Raw genomic sequence first — 16,197 nt, 5'->3', positions numbered from 1 at the left:
TGTGATGAGATGAAACGTGCATTGAAGACAACCCTTTCTCCCTTTTAGAGCTAACAATTCAAAGCAGTCAGTGATTCACTTGCAAAAGATTTGGATTTTGTTACTGTTCGCTATTATGCAAATGTGCCCCTTTTCTTTGTAATTCTATAGCCCCAAGGATAAAACGTATAGCAGCTGACTCCCATATGTGTACCTTCCTGAGAGAAGAAGCTAACAAGTTCAGACCAAAATAATGCAAAAATGAAATAAATGTTCTACTGAAGATAATGACTAATGCTCCCTTTACTCCAGATGAAATCTATTTGTAATACTTGAAGCAGATCTTAAGCCACATCTGAAGGAAACAATAAACTCTGCTTTAAGAGCCTATTTTGGGGATCAATTAAAATAGGCTCATGGCACAAGATTCACCTACAAATAAAATATTATTAATGCATTTGGAAACCTCTTAAAACTCATTTTAGTTTCATGCATGTTAAGAGTGACATCTCACCTACTCAATCCTGTTATAGCTATTATGCAAAAAATATGTGTTGTGTGTTAACACACACTGCTATACAAAGGCTTGCAAATAATTTTGTGAGTAAAGCAAATGTCTAGAAAAGGCCACTTTTACATGAACCATTTTAAGAGACAGGAAGAGGCTGGAAAATATGTCATTTCTTCAATGGCTCAAAAAACACACTACGGTAAAGGGTCTGCTAAAAATATCTTCTGCCCTCTTAGCAGTAAATACCCTGGAATGCAGTGGATCCTGGTTCAGTGGAAGCATACCCAGAAGAAGGGTTGGCCTGATGGTGCACAGTTCCCAGATTGAAAAAATGCACTCCCTAGCCAAGGGTCCTGGAGCCACCCAGAAAGTGAATGAATATGAGACCCTCTATTCTCCCCCCACCCCAACACACACACTTGTCTCTTATTCTCAGAAACTTTAAGCCACCCACTCATGGCCCTAAAGCAATCAGGAGTTACTAAAACTCTAATCTGAAGTAACTCTGTTGCACAGCTGGAGAGGAAAGACAGATTTGGTGAGTTATTTGAGGCTGGACTGCATATAAAAAGCAAAAATCTGGGTGTGTGTGTGAGGCCTAGTGGGTCTATTCCTGCTCTTGCACACACTATGATAAATATTGACTACAGTGGAGGAATTGCCTGATTTACAACAGTTTACATGAGAGAAGAATCAAGGACTGTACAGGGGTGCTGGAACATTTGTATACTGGGGGAGCTGGGAGCCATTGAACCAAACTGTAAACCCTGGATATGATGAAAGCCAGAAGGTGCTGCCGCAACCCCAGCACATCTAGTTTCAGCACCTGTGGGGCTGTATCACCCCAACTTCTATATCTCACAACTGTCCCAGCTGTGGTTTGAGTCTGAGAATAGATGTGTTCAGAAATCTCAACCATGTGAAAAAGAGCAGAGTGTGGGCTTGAACCAGTCTTTATAGGACCTCTTAGAGACTATGTCTACACTGCAGCTGGGAGGTATGTTTCTCAGGGCAGATAGACAGATTCATGCTGGCTCTGCTCAAGCTCATATGCTAAAAATAGCAGCGTGGATGTTGCTGCATGGGTGACAGCTTGGGCTAGCTACCTGAGTCCAAGGCCACCCAACTCCCTGGGTCTGAGCTCAGGAGGCTAGCTCATGCCCCCCTCCTGCGCTGCCATGTCCACACTGCTATTTGTAGTGCACAAACTTGAGAGGAGCGGGCACGACTCTGTCTGCCAGCATTGGGAATCACACCTCCCAGGTGCAGTGTAGACATACTGTTAGGGGAGGGGGCATGACATGTCTGAACACTCCAATAATGCAGTGGAAGCAGTGAAAGCGCTCCTCCTTCACGTGCCAGCTAGCTTTCTTTGAAGCTTTGAGAAAAAATGCTACCTGAGATGTACTGGCAGGGCATAGCAGGGAGATCTGCACTGCTACTGCCCATACTGTATGTTTATGGTCTAGTTACGTCAAAATAACAACTTGCAGGGAATTCAGGTCACTTTTAAGAACAAAAATAAGATGGGGAAAATAAAACACAATCCTCATTTTTCAGCAGGGTTATCCTAATTTTTAAGCAGGGTTTTTGTTTTGTTTTGTTTTTTTGCCTTCTACTTGGCATTCACATTCCTCTAAAGATTGTGGAATACAGCTGTCCCGCCCTTATTTGCATCTCATATTTCACCATATGGTGACCATGTTTATAAGTGTTCATAGTACAGACAAAGCTCATTTTATCTCACGTCAACCTGAGCAGCATAAGAAAGGCTCAGGGATGCATAACTCTGGAGTGTTAAATGTGGTATTTGTTCAGTCAAATTTTCAAAGACAAACACTTGGTCATTCCACAGTGTTGTTTACATAACAAGACAAAGATTTTCTTCTGAGGGCTCTGTTCCTCCTGAGCAACAGGAAATGCTTGCTTGCTTGGTCACTAATCCTGTTAACAATGCATCTAGAGCATGACATGGTATACAATATCATGCAGGTATGCATTCTTTTGCATCAAAAGAACTATTACTATCATGAGAGGAACTCAAATCCATGACATACTCTATTGATGACATTATACTGAACAAACCAATTCCCTTCTTTAAACAACATAAATTATGTTCAAAAAGGATTAATTTCGTGCAATAAGCAGTCTCTTAATTTAACATTTTCCCCTACTTTAAGGTGAGATTTCCTTGAACATCACTATGTAAAAAATGGCATCTTCCTACCCAGCAGATCTGGTCCCTCTGTATTTCTACGTACTTAAGGGACAATCTTTGTACCACTTTTAAATCCTATTAAAACTGCAAAGCCAAAACAGCTATGGGAAGTTGGTTTTTTTCTACCTTGCATATCATCTACAGATTTTAAAAAAATAATCCAAATGCAGGGCCAAATTCTATCTTTATTCACTTCTGCACAACTCTACTGAAAATAAGAGTTGCATGGGCATAACTGAAGGCAGAATTTGGTCTATAGAATCTTTACTACTGGCGATGTAGCATGAAACAGAAAGAATCTATCTCGACTTGCAGATTTTAGGCTCGCTTTGCAGGACTGGCATTTAGAAAAACAACTTTTTCTTGTAAACTCAACATTTTTGTCCGGAGTCATTGAGAGGGATGGTCAACATGGAACCTCACAATGCAATTTTTAGAGTTACTTTTCAGAGATAACCTCATTTTAAAGAAATAAAAGGGTAAAAGAGCTTTCAAGTATAAAATGCAAACTTTTATACAATTTCAGTAAGGAAATTTTAACTAAAATTAAACTTCTGTGGAATCTATTTACACAAAATTTCAGTGGTATAGAAAGGTCTGATAAAGCATATGTTAAAGCCTTATCGTTTCCGCAAAGTGAAGAAGACTGTCCCCATATAATACATGATTGAAATTCCACTTATATCTTTGCTACTTTTAGAGAGTTATTTTTAACACACATACACACAGTGTGCTATTGTGATCTCTAATGTGATACCATCAGGTGTTTTACATCCCATATTAGGTTTTGCATTAAAAATTAAAACGGAAAACACTAATATTAATTTAAAAATTTAAATGTATTATAGGCAGAGCAGGTACTACCACCTGTTAAGGTTGCCTTATATCCCCATTATAAGACCCCGTTTTTGATTGTTTATAACTTTGCTGAATTTTAGCTGTCCAGGCTGACATTTTAGATGCCAGATGTCTGCCTCAGGTGTTTTTTGTTTGTTTGTTTTTTAATTTCAACAAAAACGGTTCAACTGTGTCTGAGAATGAGGCTAGTGAAAAATACATTGTTTTGCCCATGTTAAAAAATCCTGGTGACTTTTTCTTTGAAAAGACCACCTTCACAATGCTTTGAAGCAGGGGGCTCAAATTGGTAGGGGTGGGACCTTCTGTCAGGGAAGTGCATTTTGACATACCTGTGAAAATCTGCCCAAATTTAGCCTAGTTATAATTCTTTGAAAAATTGCTTGCTCATTACTTTTAATAGGGTAAAATCTCTGAAGATTCCCTCCTTACCGTACAAGCTTGAGCTCTTCCAGCTCCTACCGGGACCAGATTGTTCATGTGCTACCTCCACAGAGTGACTGAGTACGCTCTATCCCTTCATGGTTCCGATATTTGACCCCTACTTCAATGGGATTTCTCATGTAAATGAAGCTACTAATATGCACAGGTCTCATATTAGGGCTAGCAGCTAACTGCAGCATCTCAGATAGCACTATGTAAAAACTGAAAGCAAATGCTAACTTTTAAAGACAGCCTCTGTACAGTTATGAAAAACTAAGTTAATATGTTCTTAAAATACACTTTCAGTTTATAATTGTAAATGTGTTATTTAAGTTGACAATGGTCATTTAATAAACGTTATCATCATTAGCAAGTTTAGCGTATTTTACAAATATACACATATATTAAAGATTATAAAGATTTTTGAATAAATCTGTTGGAAAAAGTTAGCTGGTTAAGAAAATAATCTGAATTGTTGCTTTCTTCCGTCCAGAAAATGGCGTGGCTTTCCTGTGTAGTCTGAAACATTCAGTCTACATATTGTGACTCAAGATGCAAATGCCAAAAACACCCAGATGTAATATCTCAAAGATTTAGCTGGATTCCATGTAAACTTCCAGAATATGAAGCAGTTCTAAATCAACTGCTATGCCAAAGTTAAAATTTTAACAATATATCCAGACTGTCCAATGTATATGCTTTGCAGTCCTCTCAACTACATGTGCTCTGCCCCAAGAGATAAACATAAATATACAGCCAGTCTTGAAAAATTTTGAACATAAACATGCTGCAGAGTTCATATATGGAAATATGGATTTAAGAATCACATGTGCTTCATCCTAGCTACAATGCACAACTGGAATCAACTGAGAACTGTTCACAGCCATACATGTGAATGGTGCACATCCAGGAGCATTCAAGGTACAATGTGTGTTAATCCTGTGTATTAAAGTTATTGTCCAATAACACCTTATCATATAAAAAAACATGAACTAATCCATTTGTAAAAGGACATGATTGAAAACCACTTTCTACCATAAAACTAAACCTTTGAACTGACCGACCACACGTTTGCCTTCTAATTTTTGTTTTGTGTTCAAAGCACAATTAACATTAAATGTTTCATTTACATCTTTCAAGCAATTTCTTACCTCAGGCCCAGGAGGACCAGATGGTCCCTGGGGTCCAGGATCTCCAATTTTTCCCTAAAAAAAAAAATCCAAAAATTTTAACTTAGATAGCAAATTAAAGCTTTACAAGAAGCAGATTTGTATTAGATTTTTGAAACAACTTAAAAACATCAATATATATAATGAAAAAATATTTCTTAAACCTGTGTGCATATTATACACACACACACATGAAGGGAATATGAGGGTTACAAAACTAAGTTGATATAGATACTTTCAATAGATTTATTTGCCCAACCCTGCACCGTTAAAATCAATGGGAGTTTTGCCATTGGTAGCAGGATCTGGTCCAACTACATATCTTGGTTGTTCCGCTACAGAAGATTTACACATACATTTTTTTAAATTGCATGACCGTATTTTTCTAAATCTTGATCTCCTTTCCCCCATTTCTTTCCCTCTGTTGTTGCTGTCGCTGAATGCAGTGTAAGTGAGCTGTAGCTCACGAAAGCTTATGCTCAAATAAACTGGTTAATCTCTAAGGTGCCACAAGTCCTCCTTTTCTTTTTTCTAAAATTTAGGGCCTTCTTCCTATAAATGTGTTTAATGTTACTGAGGTTTGCAAAGTTAAGCATGTGTTTGCTTCCAATACTTTAATTTAACAAAGCACTTAAGCATCTGATTATTTTAAGTTATTCAGCAAAAAGCATAGGCACATGCTTAACTTTAAATTTAATGGGACTACTCTCACTGCATAAAGTTAAGCATGTGTGCATAAGTCTTTTTGCAAGACCAAGACTCTACTTTATGAGTTCCCCCAGGTAAGGAAAAGTACTGGTTTTTTGTTTTTTTTTTATTGCTCTGTAAATTGCCTACCACGTTATGGATGCTAAATAGCAACACCATCATCACGGTTCAAACTGTGCATAGGAAAGCTCCAACTCCGCTGACAAGTTCTAGTGACATATTAAGCGGGCTGGTTGTGTTTGCCACTATGAATTATGCAGAAAGTCAGTCTGGCCATGGCAAAAAAAGAGCAAAAGTCTCAAATTTTTGGTAATGAGAATTCCAAGACCCAACAGTTGCATTATTACAATCAAAATATCCCTTCTTCTACTGCTTAAACCATTTTAAGTGCTGTCCCTTGCCCGCCACCACAATCCTGCAGCATCAGCAGTGCAAAAAGGCAGGTAAAAGACTGGCAATACTACATCCTCTTCAGTGCTGCTTCCTTGTCACAGGTTCTTCAAAGGCAGAAGGAGCAGTGGTATGGCAGAGTTGTCTAAAAGCAACTGACAAGCACACAGGCTTAATCATAAGCCAGCAGAACTTCTAAGAATGAATTCAAGCCTTACTTTATTTGTATCTTGGGGTAAGTGATTTATTATTATGGTGATGATTAAGTGAGCCCTAAATATCCAAGTTTCAGAGTAACAGCCGTGTTAGTCTGTATTCGCAAAAAGAAAAGGAGTGCTTGTGGCACCTTAGAGACTAACCAATTTATTTGAGCATAAGCTTTCGTGAGCTACAGCTCACTTCATCGGATGCATCCACAAGTACTCCTTTTCTTTTTGCTAAATATCCAAGGGACCTTCTACACTCCATGGGAAATCTGAACTACCAGATTAATGACTGAGCAGCAAAATGCCCTCCTCTGGACCAGAATCTGTTCTCAGTTACACCAGGGGTATAACTCTCTTGACTCCAACGGTGTTAACTCCCAATTTACACCAATGCTAGTGAGATCAGAATTGTTCCCCAAAGCATTTGGATTGGCTGAATGACACAAACAAGTATCAATCCTCGTGACACATACTGATGTAACCAGAGTAAACAAAATAAGTGTTCAAACCTACAGGAGGCCCTGGCTTTCCTCTGATTCCTGCTGGTCCTGGCAAACCAACAGAACCCTTAAAAAAAAAAAAAGCTGTTAAATATTGTTGTTGAAAATTATTTATAACATTGCACGTAGTAAAAAACTGATTATACTTTCCCACTTGTGCAAAATTAATTAAATATCAGCTCAACATTCAGACCAAATTTCAAATCCATTGAGCAGGATCTGAATCAAACTCTTACATTCGTGTTACAGCAAAATAATTCAGTTAGTTTATGCTATTTTAATTAGTTGCACGGCAACAACAACAACAACATATCAGCTTAGAATTTTTATAAAAACAAATCCCTTGGGTAATTTAGGAGTTATGGATTAGCTACCAAAGATTCCATTACTCAAATAGGAGCAAAAAGCTTGTTTATTAACTATTTTCATTTTATCCAGGGGCATCATATGGGCTGTCTGATAACACAGTTTTGCCGGGCTGCTGACCACAATTTTCAGGTTCTTTGGGTCATTAAAACTGTAGGCTCCACCCCAAGACGCTTCTTGGCTTCTGTTGCAAATGACCTGTATAACAAGCTCTCAGTAAGTTTTGGTGGGAATTAGACTGCTCTGTCCTCCCTTTTCTTACAGCATGTTTTCTGACATGCATAAGTGCACTCATGGCAGCCAGAATTTGGCCCATACATTTTACATGCCTCTGATCATTATTTTCACAAAGAAATTGATTAAAATAACAGTACAGAAAATAAAATAGTGCTGGGGTATTCAACTGATATCGCCGAATTCTATTTGATTGTAAATTACTTGCTGCAATTTAAAAAAAGAAAAGGCCATTGGGATTATTAGACCAGAAGATATGGCAAAAAAGTGCCATCCTAATTTACCTTGTCTCCTGGATATCCCAGCTCTCCCAGCTCTCCTGCAATGCCTTGTTCACCCTAAACAACATATTATTTTAAACAGACATATATATGCAGCTTAAATAGTGTATTTTTCAGATTCACAAAAGCAGAAAGACTTAAATCAATGTTCAGTATTTAAAACTATAACATGGTTTTTTGAAGAACAGTGCACGGTGTACCGCTGTAGGACCCAATCCTGCAAACATGACTAACACAGCGCTTGACAGCACTATTCATGGTAGTCAGCACTATGCCCAGTAATGTTTGTAGAATCACACCCTCAGTTTGCAATAGCTTGATAAAAAGAAAACAAAAGAGGAAAAAAATGAAAAAGGGGGCTTTGCAAAACAGATGTGAGAAAGACTGTCTAAATGTAATATATCTCTATGAGAATGGAAATATTTAGATCACCTTATCACCTTTCATTCCAGGCTGCCCCATACTCCCTGGAAGACCCTATTAAAAATTAAAAAACAAACAAACAATGTTTGACTATTATTTGAAAAATAGTCAAGGCAATTGGCAAATGGTAATGTGAGTTCTGCTTAATGCCATACCAGAGGCCCAGGAATTCCAGAAGGTCCACTCGGTCCCACAGGCCCAACAACACCCTAAACAACAGAAAATAAAATGCATTAAACTTTTACTTACAGGGGGACTGCTTCCTGAATGATTCAGGGAACTGGAAATGCCATAAAGTATCTTTTGCTTCTATGTTATTGGTTGCGTTCCAGCCCAGATTGGCAGTGACTGAAAGTGTTTTCATCTGTTTGGAGATGCAAATCCAGGTACTCATGGACAAGTATCCAGATCACAAAACCTCCACATTACTGGCATCCTCTATCTCAGCAGAAGCACCATGAACTAAACTACCCCCTCATTCCTAAATGTCATGCACCCAGAAAAGGATAGATGCATATCTGGCGGGGCAGTGTGAGAAAGCTTGCACTTGTATTGTAACTGTACAGTCTGTACCTGTTCAGTACATAAACATAAAAACTTCAGTCCATGCTGGGACTGCCAAATCCAGCCCTTTTCTGTCAGCACCAAATTTGATTTAAATGAATTATTCTGCTTTGAAACGTGACTCTTGTAAAGGAATCTCAGTGATTTCCATATCAAGTACACCCAATATACAAATGAAAAGATGCAGCTGTGCACATTTAGCCTAAACTCAAGCAGCCAAGCCGGGTTCTTTCATTCTCATGCATCTTCACCAGTAAATAAAGGTTAACTATATCAAATTAATTACTATACTACTCCTCCAGGTGATTTAAACTTGCACTTCCACTACTAGCTGCTGCAAGAGAAGAAACAGAGAAAAAATTAAAGGTAAAACTAAAAGAATCAACAATGATATTCATGCATGATGGTTAGATGAACATGAGAAATGATCTGATAATGGCTACAATCATCAATACAGAGAAAAACGCTTTTCTGCTTCCTGCCATTGATTCTACAATTTGAAAAGAAAACAGCAAAATGGTGTGTCCCAGTTGCTGGAGATGCCATCCAAGAATGCAAAGAAAAGTATGAGGATGAGGTCTTTCATCATTTGCTGAGATAATGGAAATAACAGAGAAGATGAGAGAGCTTCCCAGGTGCAGCCTCCTACACTTCTGATATATTCGGTACTTAAAACAGCCCAAAAACACATTTTGAAAGTTCAAAAATCCTTCTGCAGCCACCGACAGCCTCATGGTTAGTTGACTGAAAAGAGAAGATTGACTACTCAGCTTCCCAGTGATGCCTGCCTGGTAAAATTATCAGGAAAACTGTCTCTCTACATCTGCATCCAGCTTCCATGACTGCTTAGAAGTGTTGCTTTTTAAACAGCAATATAATGATACAATGCTTAATAAGATTAAACTATTGGAAAGGGAAGGACAAACAAAAAGAAGATAGGAATAGAGGTCAGGAAATGGAAGACTGAATGAGACACTGTGTGCCGGGGTGTGATGAACAGGAGCTTTCACAGTATTTGACTCTCCCTGTGCCTACATTGTCCCCCTATCAGCTTTCCATACGACTGTTTGGGGAAGATCACATTTTCTTTGTATTCAAACAGTTACTCTTCTAGGCTTTGCCTCTTCAAAGTCAAAGCTTAATTTCTCTCTGAGACACCTATCACTGACTGTCCGAAATAACAGTTCTGAGATTCAATTAAATTGGTAATTTTACAAACGCAAGACAGAGAAAAAGTGTAAAATCAAAGGTAGTACTAGGCTAATACTTCTAAAAATACTGCTAGACAGGCAGAAATGTTTATTTTGTAAAGTAAGAATTTATTATCCAGATCCAGAAATGGCAGAATCTTTGGTGATTGATCCACAGCTCAAGAACTGTTTCGCAGCTTCTGAATCCAATTTTACAACCTTCACCCTCATTGTCCTCAAAATGCATCTGTTAGCAAAAGCCCTCTCCACTTAAACATCTCTGTTTTCTCACTTCTATATTCATGGTGACAGGATGCTTATTACATCGCATTTTTATTGGTCCACTAAGGAAAATATAACTGCACAAACTCATTCATTCTCAGTTAGGAGGTTTTGTTCCTAGCAGCATTAGATGAGTATCAATGGAAGCACCAATTCCAACCTACTTTTTCAAATACATGTCTCTCCACCAAGGAAATTTGAGTGCCTTACTCTCAATTACAGTATACGCATCCATTAGTGGCTCTTTCACCTTTTTTAACGACCCTTAATTAACAGCTCGAGTCAGACCTGGCAAATTCCTAGCAGCTCTGGGCTGGAGAGGTTACTTCCCAATAAGTAAATTACGTTTTTTTAATTAGACACATACAGATTGATACAATTGTTAGAGTCTTTGAAGAAAAATTCCAGATGAGGCCAAGGTAAGGAAGAGAACAGCTAATTGTAATCCAAATGCAGTTCCTAATACTGTTAACACTTAAGCACATGAGTAACTTTACTCCCAGGAATGATCCAATGGACTCAAATGGGACAATTCACGTGAGTAAAATTATCCATATGCGTAAGTGTTTTCATGACCAGGCTCTGACTCCACAATGGGTTTATCTAGCAAGAAAATGTGTCTTGTCTGGGCTAATGCAATAACAAAAAATCAATAAAGGATAACTTACCTTTAAAGGAATTTTTTATTTTATGTTATAAACAACACTAGCATTTAAAGACTATAATAATACTGGGACTCAACTATATCCTACTTCATATGAAAGTTCACATGACCCCTACAGAGAAGAAACAAAAATACCAATTTTTTTTAACATCTTTAAAGCTCAAAAACTAGAAGCAAACAGAGCTATCCTAACTAAAACTGTTAACATGCCACATTCCCCCACATAGTTATGTACCATTAATATATTTGGGTAACTGATCCTACCAGAGCTGATGGCAGGATTTGAACCCATGTCCTTCATTGCTAAAAAGCATCAGATGCTATTTCTTGAGCTAGCGGTTCTCAAACTTCATTGCACTGGGACCCACTTCTGACAACAAAAATTACTGCATGACCCCAGGAGTGGAGACCGAAGCCTGAGCCTGCCCGAGCCCCGTCACCCTAGGTGGGGAGGCTAAAGCCAAAGCCCAAGCCCCACTTCCCTGGGTGAGGGGGCCAAAGCCCAAGAGCTTCAGCCTTGGGCTGGGGACTTGTAACCTGAGCCACGCCGCCCAGAACTGAAGTTGGCCTTGGGCAGTGGGGCTCGGGCTTTGGCCCCGGGCCCCAGCAAGTCTAATGCAAGCCCTGGTGACCCCATTAAAATGGGGTCATGACCCACTTTGGGCTCCCAACCAACAGTTTGAGAACCGCTGAAGGAATAATTACATTAGCTGAAAGCATTACCTGTGTGGGCCAGCTACTAGATGGGGAAAAAGACATAAGAATGGCCATACTGCGTCAGACCAAAGGTTCATCTAGTCCAGTATCCTATCTTCTGACAGTGGCCAATGCCAGGTGCCCCAGAGGGAATGAACAAAATAGGTAATCATCAAGTGATCCATCCCGTCACCCATTCCCAGCTTCTGGCAAATGGAGGTAGAGACACCATCCCTGCCCATCCCAGCTAATAACCATTGATGGACCTATCCTCCAAGAATTTATCTAGTTCTTTTTTGAACCCTGTTATAGTCTTGGCCTTCAGAATACTATGTTTTTTAATTTGGCATATAAATTTAAGTTGAGCCTCTATTATGGGGTCTTTAAAAAGTTTCCATTCAGCTTGCAGGGATTTTACTTTTGGTGCTGTACCTTTGAATTTCTGTTTAACTAACCTCCTCATTTTTGTGTATTTCCCCTCTCTGAAATTAAATGCTACAGAATTGGGCCGCTGTGGTGTTTTCCCCGCCACAGGGAGGTTAAATTTAATTATATTATTGTCACTATTACCACGCTGTCCAGCTATATTCACCTCTTGGACCTGATCCTGTGCTCCACTTAGGACTAAATCAAGAATTGCCTCTTGTGGGTTCCAGGACTAGCTGCTCCAAGAAGCAGTCATTTAAGATATCAAGAAACTTTATGTCTGCATCCCTTCCTGAGGTGATATATACCCAGTCAATATGGGGATAGTTGAAATTCCCCACTATTATTGAGTTTTTTATTTTAATAGCCTCTCCAATCTCCCTGAGCATTTCAGCGTCACTAGCACCATCCTGGTCAGGTGGTCTGTAATATATCCCTACTGCTATATTCTTATTATTCAAGCATGGAATTACTATCGATAGAGATTCTATGGTACAGTTTGATTCATTTAAGATTTTTACTTCCTTTGATTCTACGCTTTCTTTCACATATAGTGCCACTCCCACACCAGCACGACCTGTTCTGTCCTTCCGATATATTTTGTACCCGGATATTACTGTGTTCCATTGATTAACCTAATTCCACCAAGTTTCTGTGATGCCTATTATCTCAATATCCTCATTTAATATGAGGCACTAGTTTGCCCATCTTATTATTTAGACTTCTAGCACTGGTATATAAGCCCTTTAAAAACTTGTCACTTTCTCGCTGTCTGCCATTACATGATGTAATTCAATGGGACTTTTTTTCTTTTGACTGTTTCTCATCAGATCCTACCTGTATTTTATCATCTTCCACCCTCTCCTTCTTATTAAGGCGTAGGGAATCTCCATTTATAGATCCTCCCCTAAGGGATGTCCGAACCACGTGCTCCTCCACACCTATCGGCTTTTCCTCCAGCCCTTAGATTAAAAACTGCTCTACGACCTTTTTAATTTTAAGCGCCAGCAATCTGGTTCCATTTGGTTTAGGTGGAGCCCATCCTTCCCGTATAGGCTCCCCCGCTCCCAAAAGTTTACCTAGTTTCTAATAAATCTAAACCCTCCTCCCTACACCATCGTCTCGTCCACGCATTGAGACCCTGCAGTTCTGCCTGTATAGGTGGCCCTGCGCATGGAACTGGAAGCATTTCAGAGAATGCTACCACGGCGATCCTGGACTTCAATCTCTTACTTAGCAGCCTAAATTTGGCCTCCAGGATCTCTCTCCTATCCTTCCCTATGTCATTGGAAGCATGCTTCCTTGATGGGGTTATATTTGTATAATTAGAATTTGGCCACATCTGCATTATATGCATTATCATCTGCAATGCAGCTTAATTATCATCTGGTCATCCAGGTGATGACTTACTGTAAAAAGTCATTTACTAATAGCATATATAAAATAGAACATTTTGAGGGAGACACAGGAAACAGCACTATGTGATTCTGCTTTTAGACATATTTAAGGCATATTTTTGAGAAAAGAAGACTGAAAGGGGAACCTGATAACAGTCCAAATACATTGAGGGCTCTTATAAAGAGGACTGTGGTCAATTGTCTTCCATGTCCACTGAAGGTAGGACAAGAAGTAATTAGCTAGATCTGCAGCCAGGGAGATTTCTTTTTTTAGATATTCGGAAAAGCTTTCTAACTATAAGGATAGTGAAATACTTGAACAGATTACTAAGAGAGGTTGTGGAATCCCTGTCATTGAAGGTTTTTAAAAACAGGTTAGACAAACATCTGTCAGGGATCGACTAGGTCCTGCCTCAGCACAGGGGGATGGAATAGGTCAGCGATTGTCAACCTTTCCAAACTACTCTACCCCTTTCAGGAGTCTGATATCTCTTGCGCACCCCCAAGTTACACCTCACTTTAAAATTACTTGCTTACAAAATCAGATATAAAATACAAACGTGTCACAGCACACTAGTACTGAAAAATTGCTTACATTCTCATTTTTCCATATAATTTATTAAATAAATCAATTGGAATATAAATACTGTACTTACATTTCAGTGTATTGTATATAGAGCAGTATAAACAAGTCATTGTCTGTATGAAATTTTAGTTTGTACTCACTTCACTAGTGCGTTTTATGTAGCCTGTTGTAAAACTAGGCAAATATCTAAATGAGTTGATGTACCCCCTGGAAGACCTCTGCGTACCCCCAGGTGTACGTGTAACCCTGGTTGAGAACCATTGCAATAGGTGACCTCTCAAGGCCCTGCCCATTCCCCTATTTCTATGATTCTATATCAGGCCAAATTCTGCCCTGAACAGAATGAATTTACACCAGAGATGAATTGGGACTATATACCTTAATTATATTGTGTGTGGAAAATATTGCACCTAACAGCAAAATCAAAATGAGTTCGAGGGAATGAACTGGCAAGCTGAGCTGTTTCAAACAAAAGTTCTGATCTGCTGAGACTGGATTTATGTTATTAAGTATACAAATGTTCAAACTGTAATGATGGAAGAGCAATGCTGTAATATTATTTTATTAGAATGACCAGAGCAGTTCATTAAAATAAGATTAGATTTAAATAACAACCCCAGAATCTCTTAGTTTTGAGATTTATTATTAGGATTCTGGACACAGAGACGAAATGTAAATATTTTAATGAAGTTCAAATAAATGGGAAAAAGTTACACTCACTCTCAGCCCAGGAAATCCAGGAGGCCCAACGCCACCAACAACTCCCTTTAAAGAAAGAGTGAATATGGAACAATCAGCACTTTAATATTTTAATACATCCCCACAAATAGCAAGGTAATGAAAGGTGATCTGCAAAGAAAAAGAAATTGGAATTCTGGCTTCTCTCTTATGTATAAATAGGGCCTGAAAGATGACTAATATTATGCATAAAGAATGTATGTTCTAAAAGCCCTTTTATTAAGGTAAGAGAACCCATAATAAACATGACGTGAGAAATGAAATCCTGCCTCTAAAACCAGGGAAGATCAGACTTGACATTCCTGCTATTTTAAGGGGGGGAAACTAAAGAGGAGTGGGAAAACAATTTTTTGGGGGGGGGGGGAACAGCTTGTCAGGCTCCCTTTATCTATAACTAGGACGCCAAAAAAGGCCCAAGCTCCATTTTAAAATGAATTTCTTTGCAGACTGCCTTGAAAGGCAATGATCTCTTTATGGGCAACTGTTTACTTATATCTAAAACTGATTCAAATTCTAGTGCACATCTGAAGTGAACAGACAGTTCATTATAATTATTCCTTCTTTTACAGCTGGAGAATATTTTTAAATAAGTTTCAAAAAATAAATTACTTCAAACTTTTTTAGCAATTTTAACAAACTACTGACTCTTTCCTGCTCAAATTAAACTCTGTGGTTGCAGAGCCTCAAAGGTGCTACGAACCTTACGGGTTACCCAGCATTAAAGACTGCAATCTCTGATTTAGTTGGGGATTGGTCCTGCTTTGAGCAGGGGGTTGGACTACAGGACCTCCTGAGGTCCCTTCCAACCCTGATATTCTATGATTCTATGATGATTCTATGCTCTCTCCCTTTAGCCACCCAGGTCTGCCTCCTTCCAGGCTCAGACGCTATGCAGCTTAATTACCATGTGGCCATCCAGGTGATAGAAATTATGTTAGGGGCTCAGTGCATCCCTTCACATCCCAATGTTGGAGGTGGGGAGTACGAAAGCAAATCTTGGCCCATGGTGAAGCTATTGTATTGGGCTTTCCAGCTGTGAGACCAAAAGATTTAAAAGGTAACTTCCTCCTTCTCTGCCCCGCCACCCATCCACCAGCCCCAAACTCCTCCGCCGTACCAGCTGGGAGGGTTCTATTCTGCAGTGGGCTGTGGATGGGGAATGTAACATGTACATGATTAAGGGCTAGGGACAGAAACATGAAAACAGGGATGGGGTAATCCTGGTAAACAGAAGGAGGCTGGGATGTGGAGAGTATGATTTGTCCCAGCCATAGCTGAGATAACGGGGGAGACTTCCTGAGTCTCCAGGGACCGCTATCTCTTATCACCGCAGAACTCCCAGTCAGCATGCAGTAGCTCCTGCTCCACATTATCAGCACTAGAGTACTCTT

At 39.2% G+C, this 16,197-nt stretch overlaps 1 protein-coding gene across 2 annotated transcripts in view; it reads right to left on the bottom strand.

Moving 5' to 3' along the window:
• The window catches only part of COL24A1 (collagen type XXIV alpha 1 chain), a 235,788-nt gene that overhangs the window by 132,653 nt on the left and 86,938 nt on the right, over positions 1 to 16,197 (bottom strand). For both annotated transcript variants that reach the window (XM_037906297.2, XM_043552998.1), the window contains exons 14-19: positions 14,789 to 14,833; positions 8,419 to 8,472; positions 8,273 to 8,317; positions 7,844 to 7,897; positions 6,973 to 7,026; positions 5,138 to 5,191 (exon numbers count right to left, since the gene is read on the bottom strand). In XM_037906297.2, the coding sequence (XP_037762225.1) occupies positions 5,138 to 5,191; positions 6,973 to 7,026; positions 7,844 to 7,897; positions 8,273 to 8,317; positions 8,419 to 8,472; positions 14,789 to 14,833 (306 nt within the window). The remainder of the gene's footprint in view (positions 1 to 5,137; positions 5,192 to 6,972; positions 7,027 to 7,843; positions 7,898 to 8,272; positions 8,318 to 8,418; positions 8,473 to 14,788; positions 14,834 to 16,197) is intronic.

Source organism: Chelonia mydas, chromosome 8 (genome assembly GCF_015237465.2).
Source record: "Chelonia mydas isolate rCheMyd1 chromosome 8, rCheMyd1.pri.v2, whole genome shotgun sequence".
Taxonomy (NCBI): Eukaryota; Metazoa; Chordata; order Testudines; family Cheloniidae; genus Chelonia; species Chelonia mydas.
Note: the sequence above shows the minus strand (reverse complement) of the source record. Positions and strands in the feature narration are given on the sequence as shown.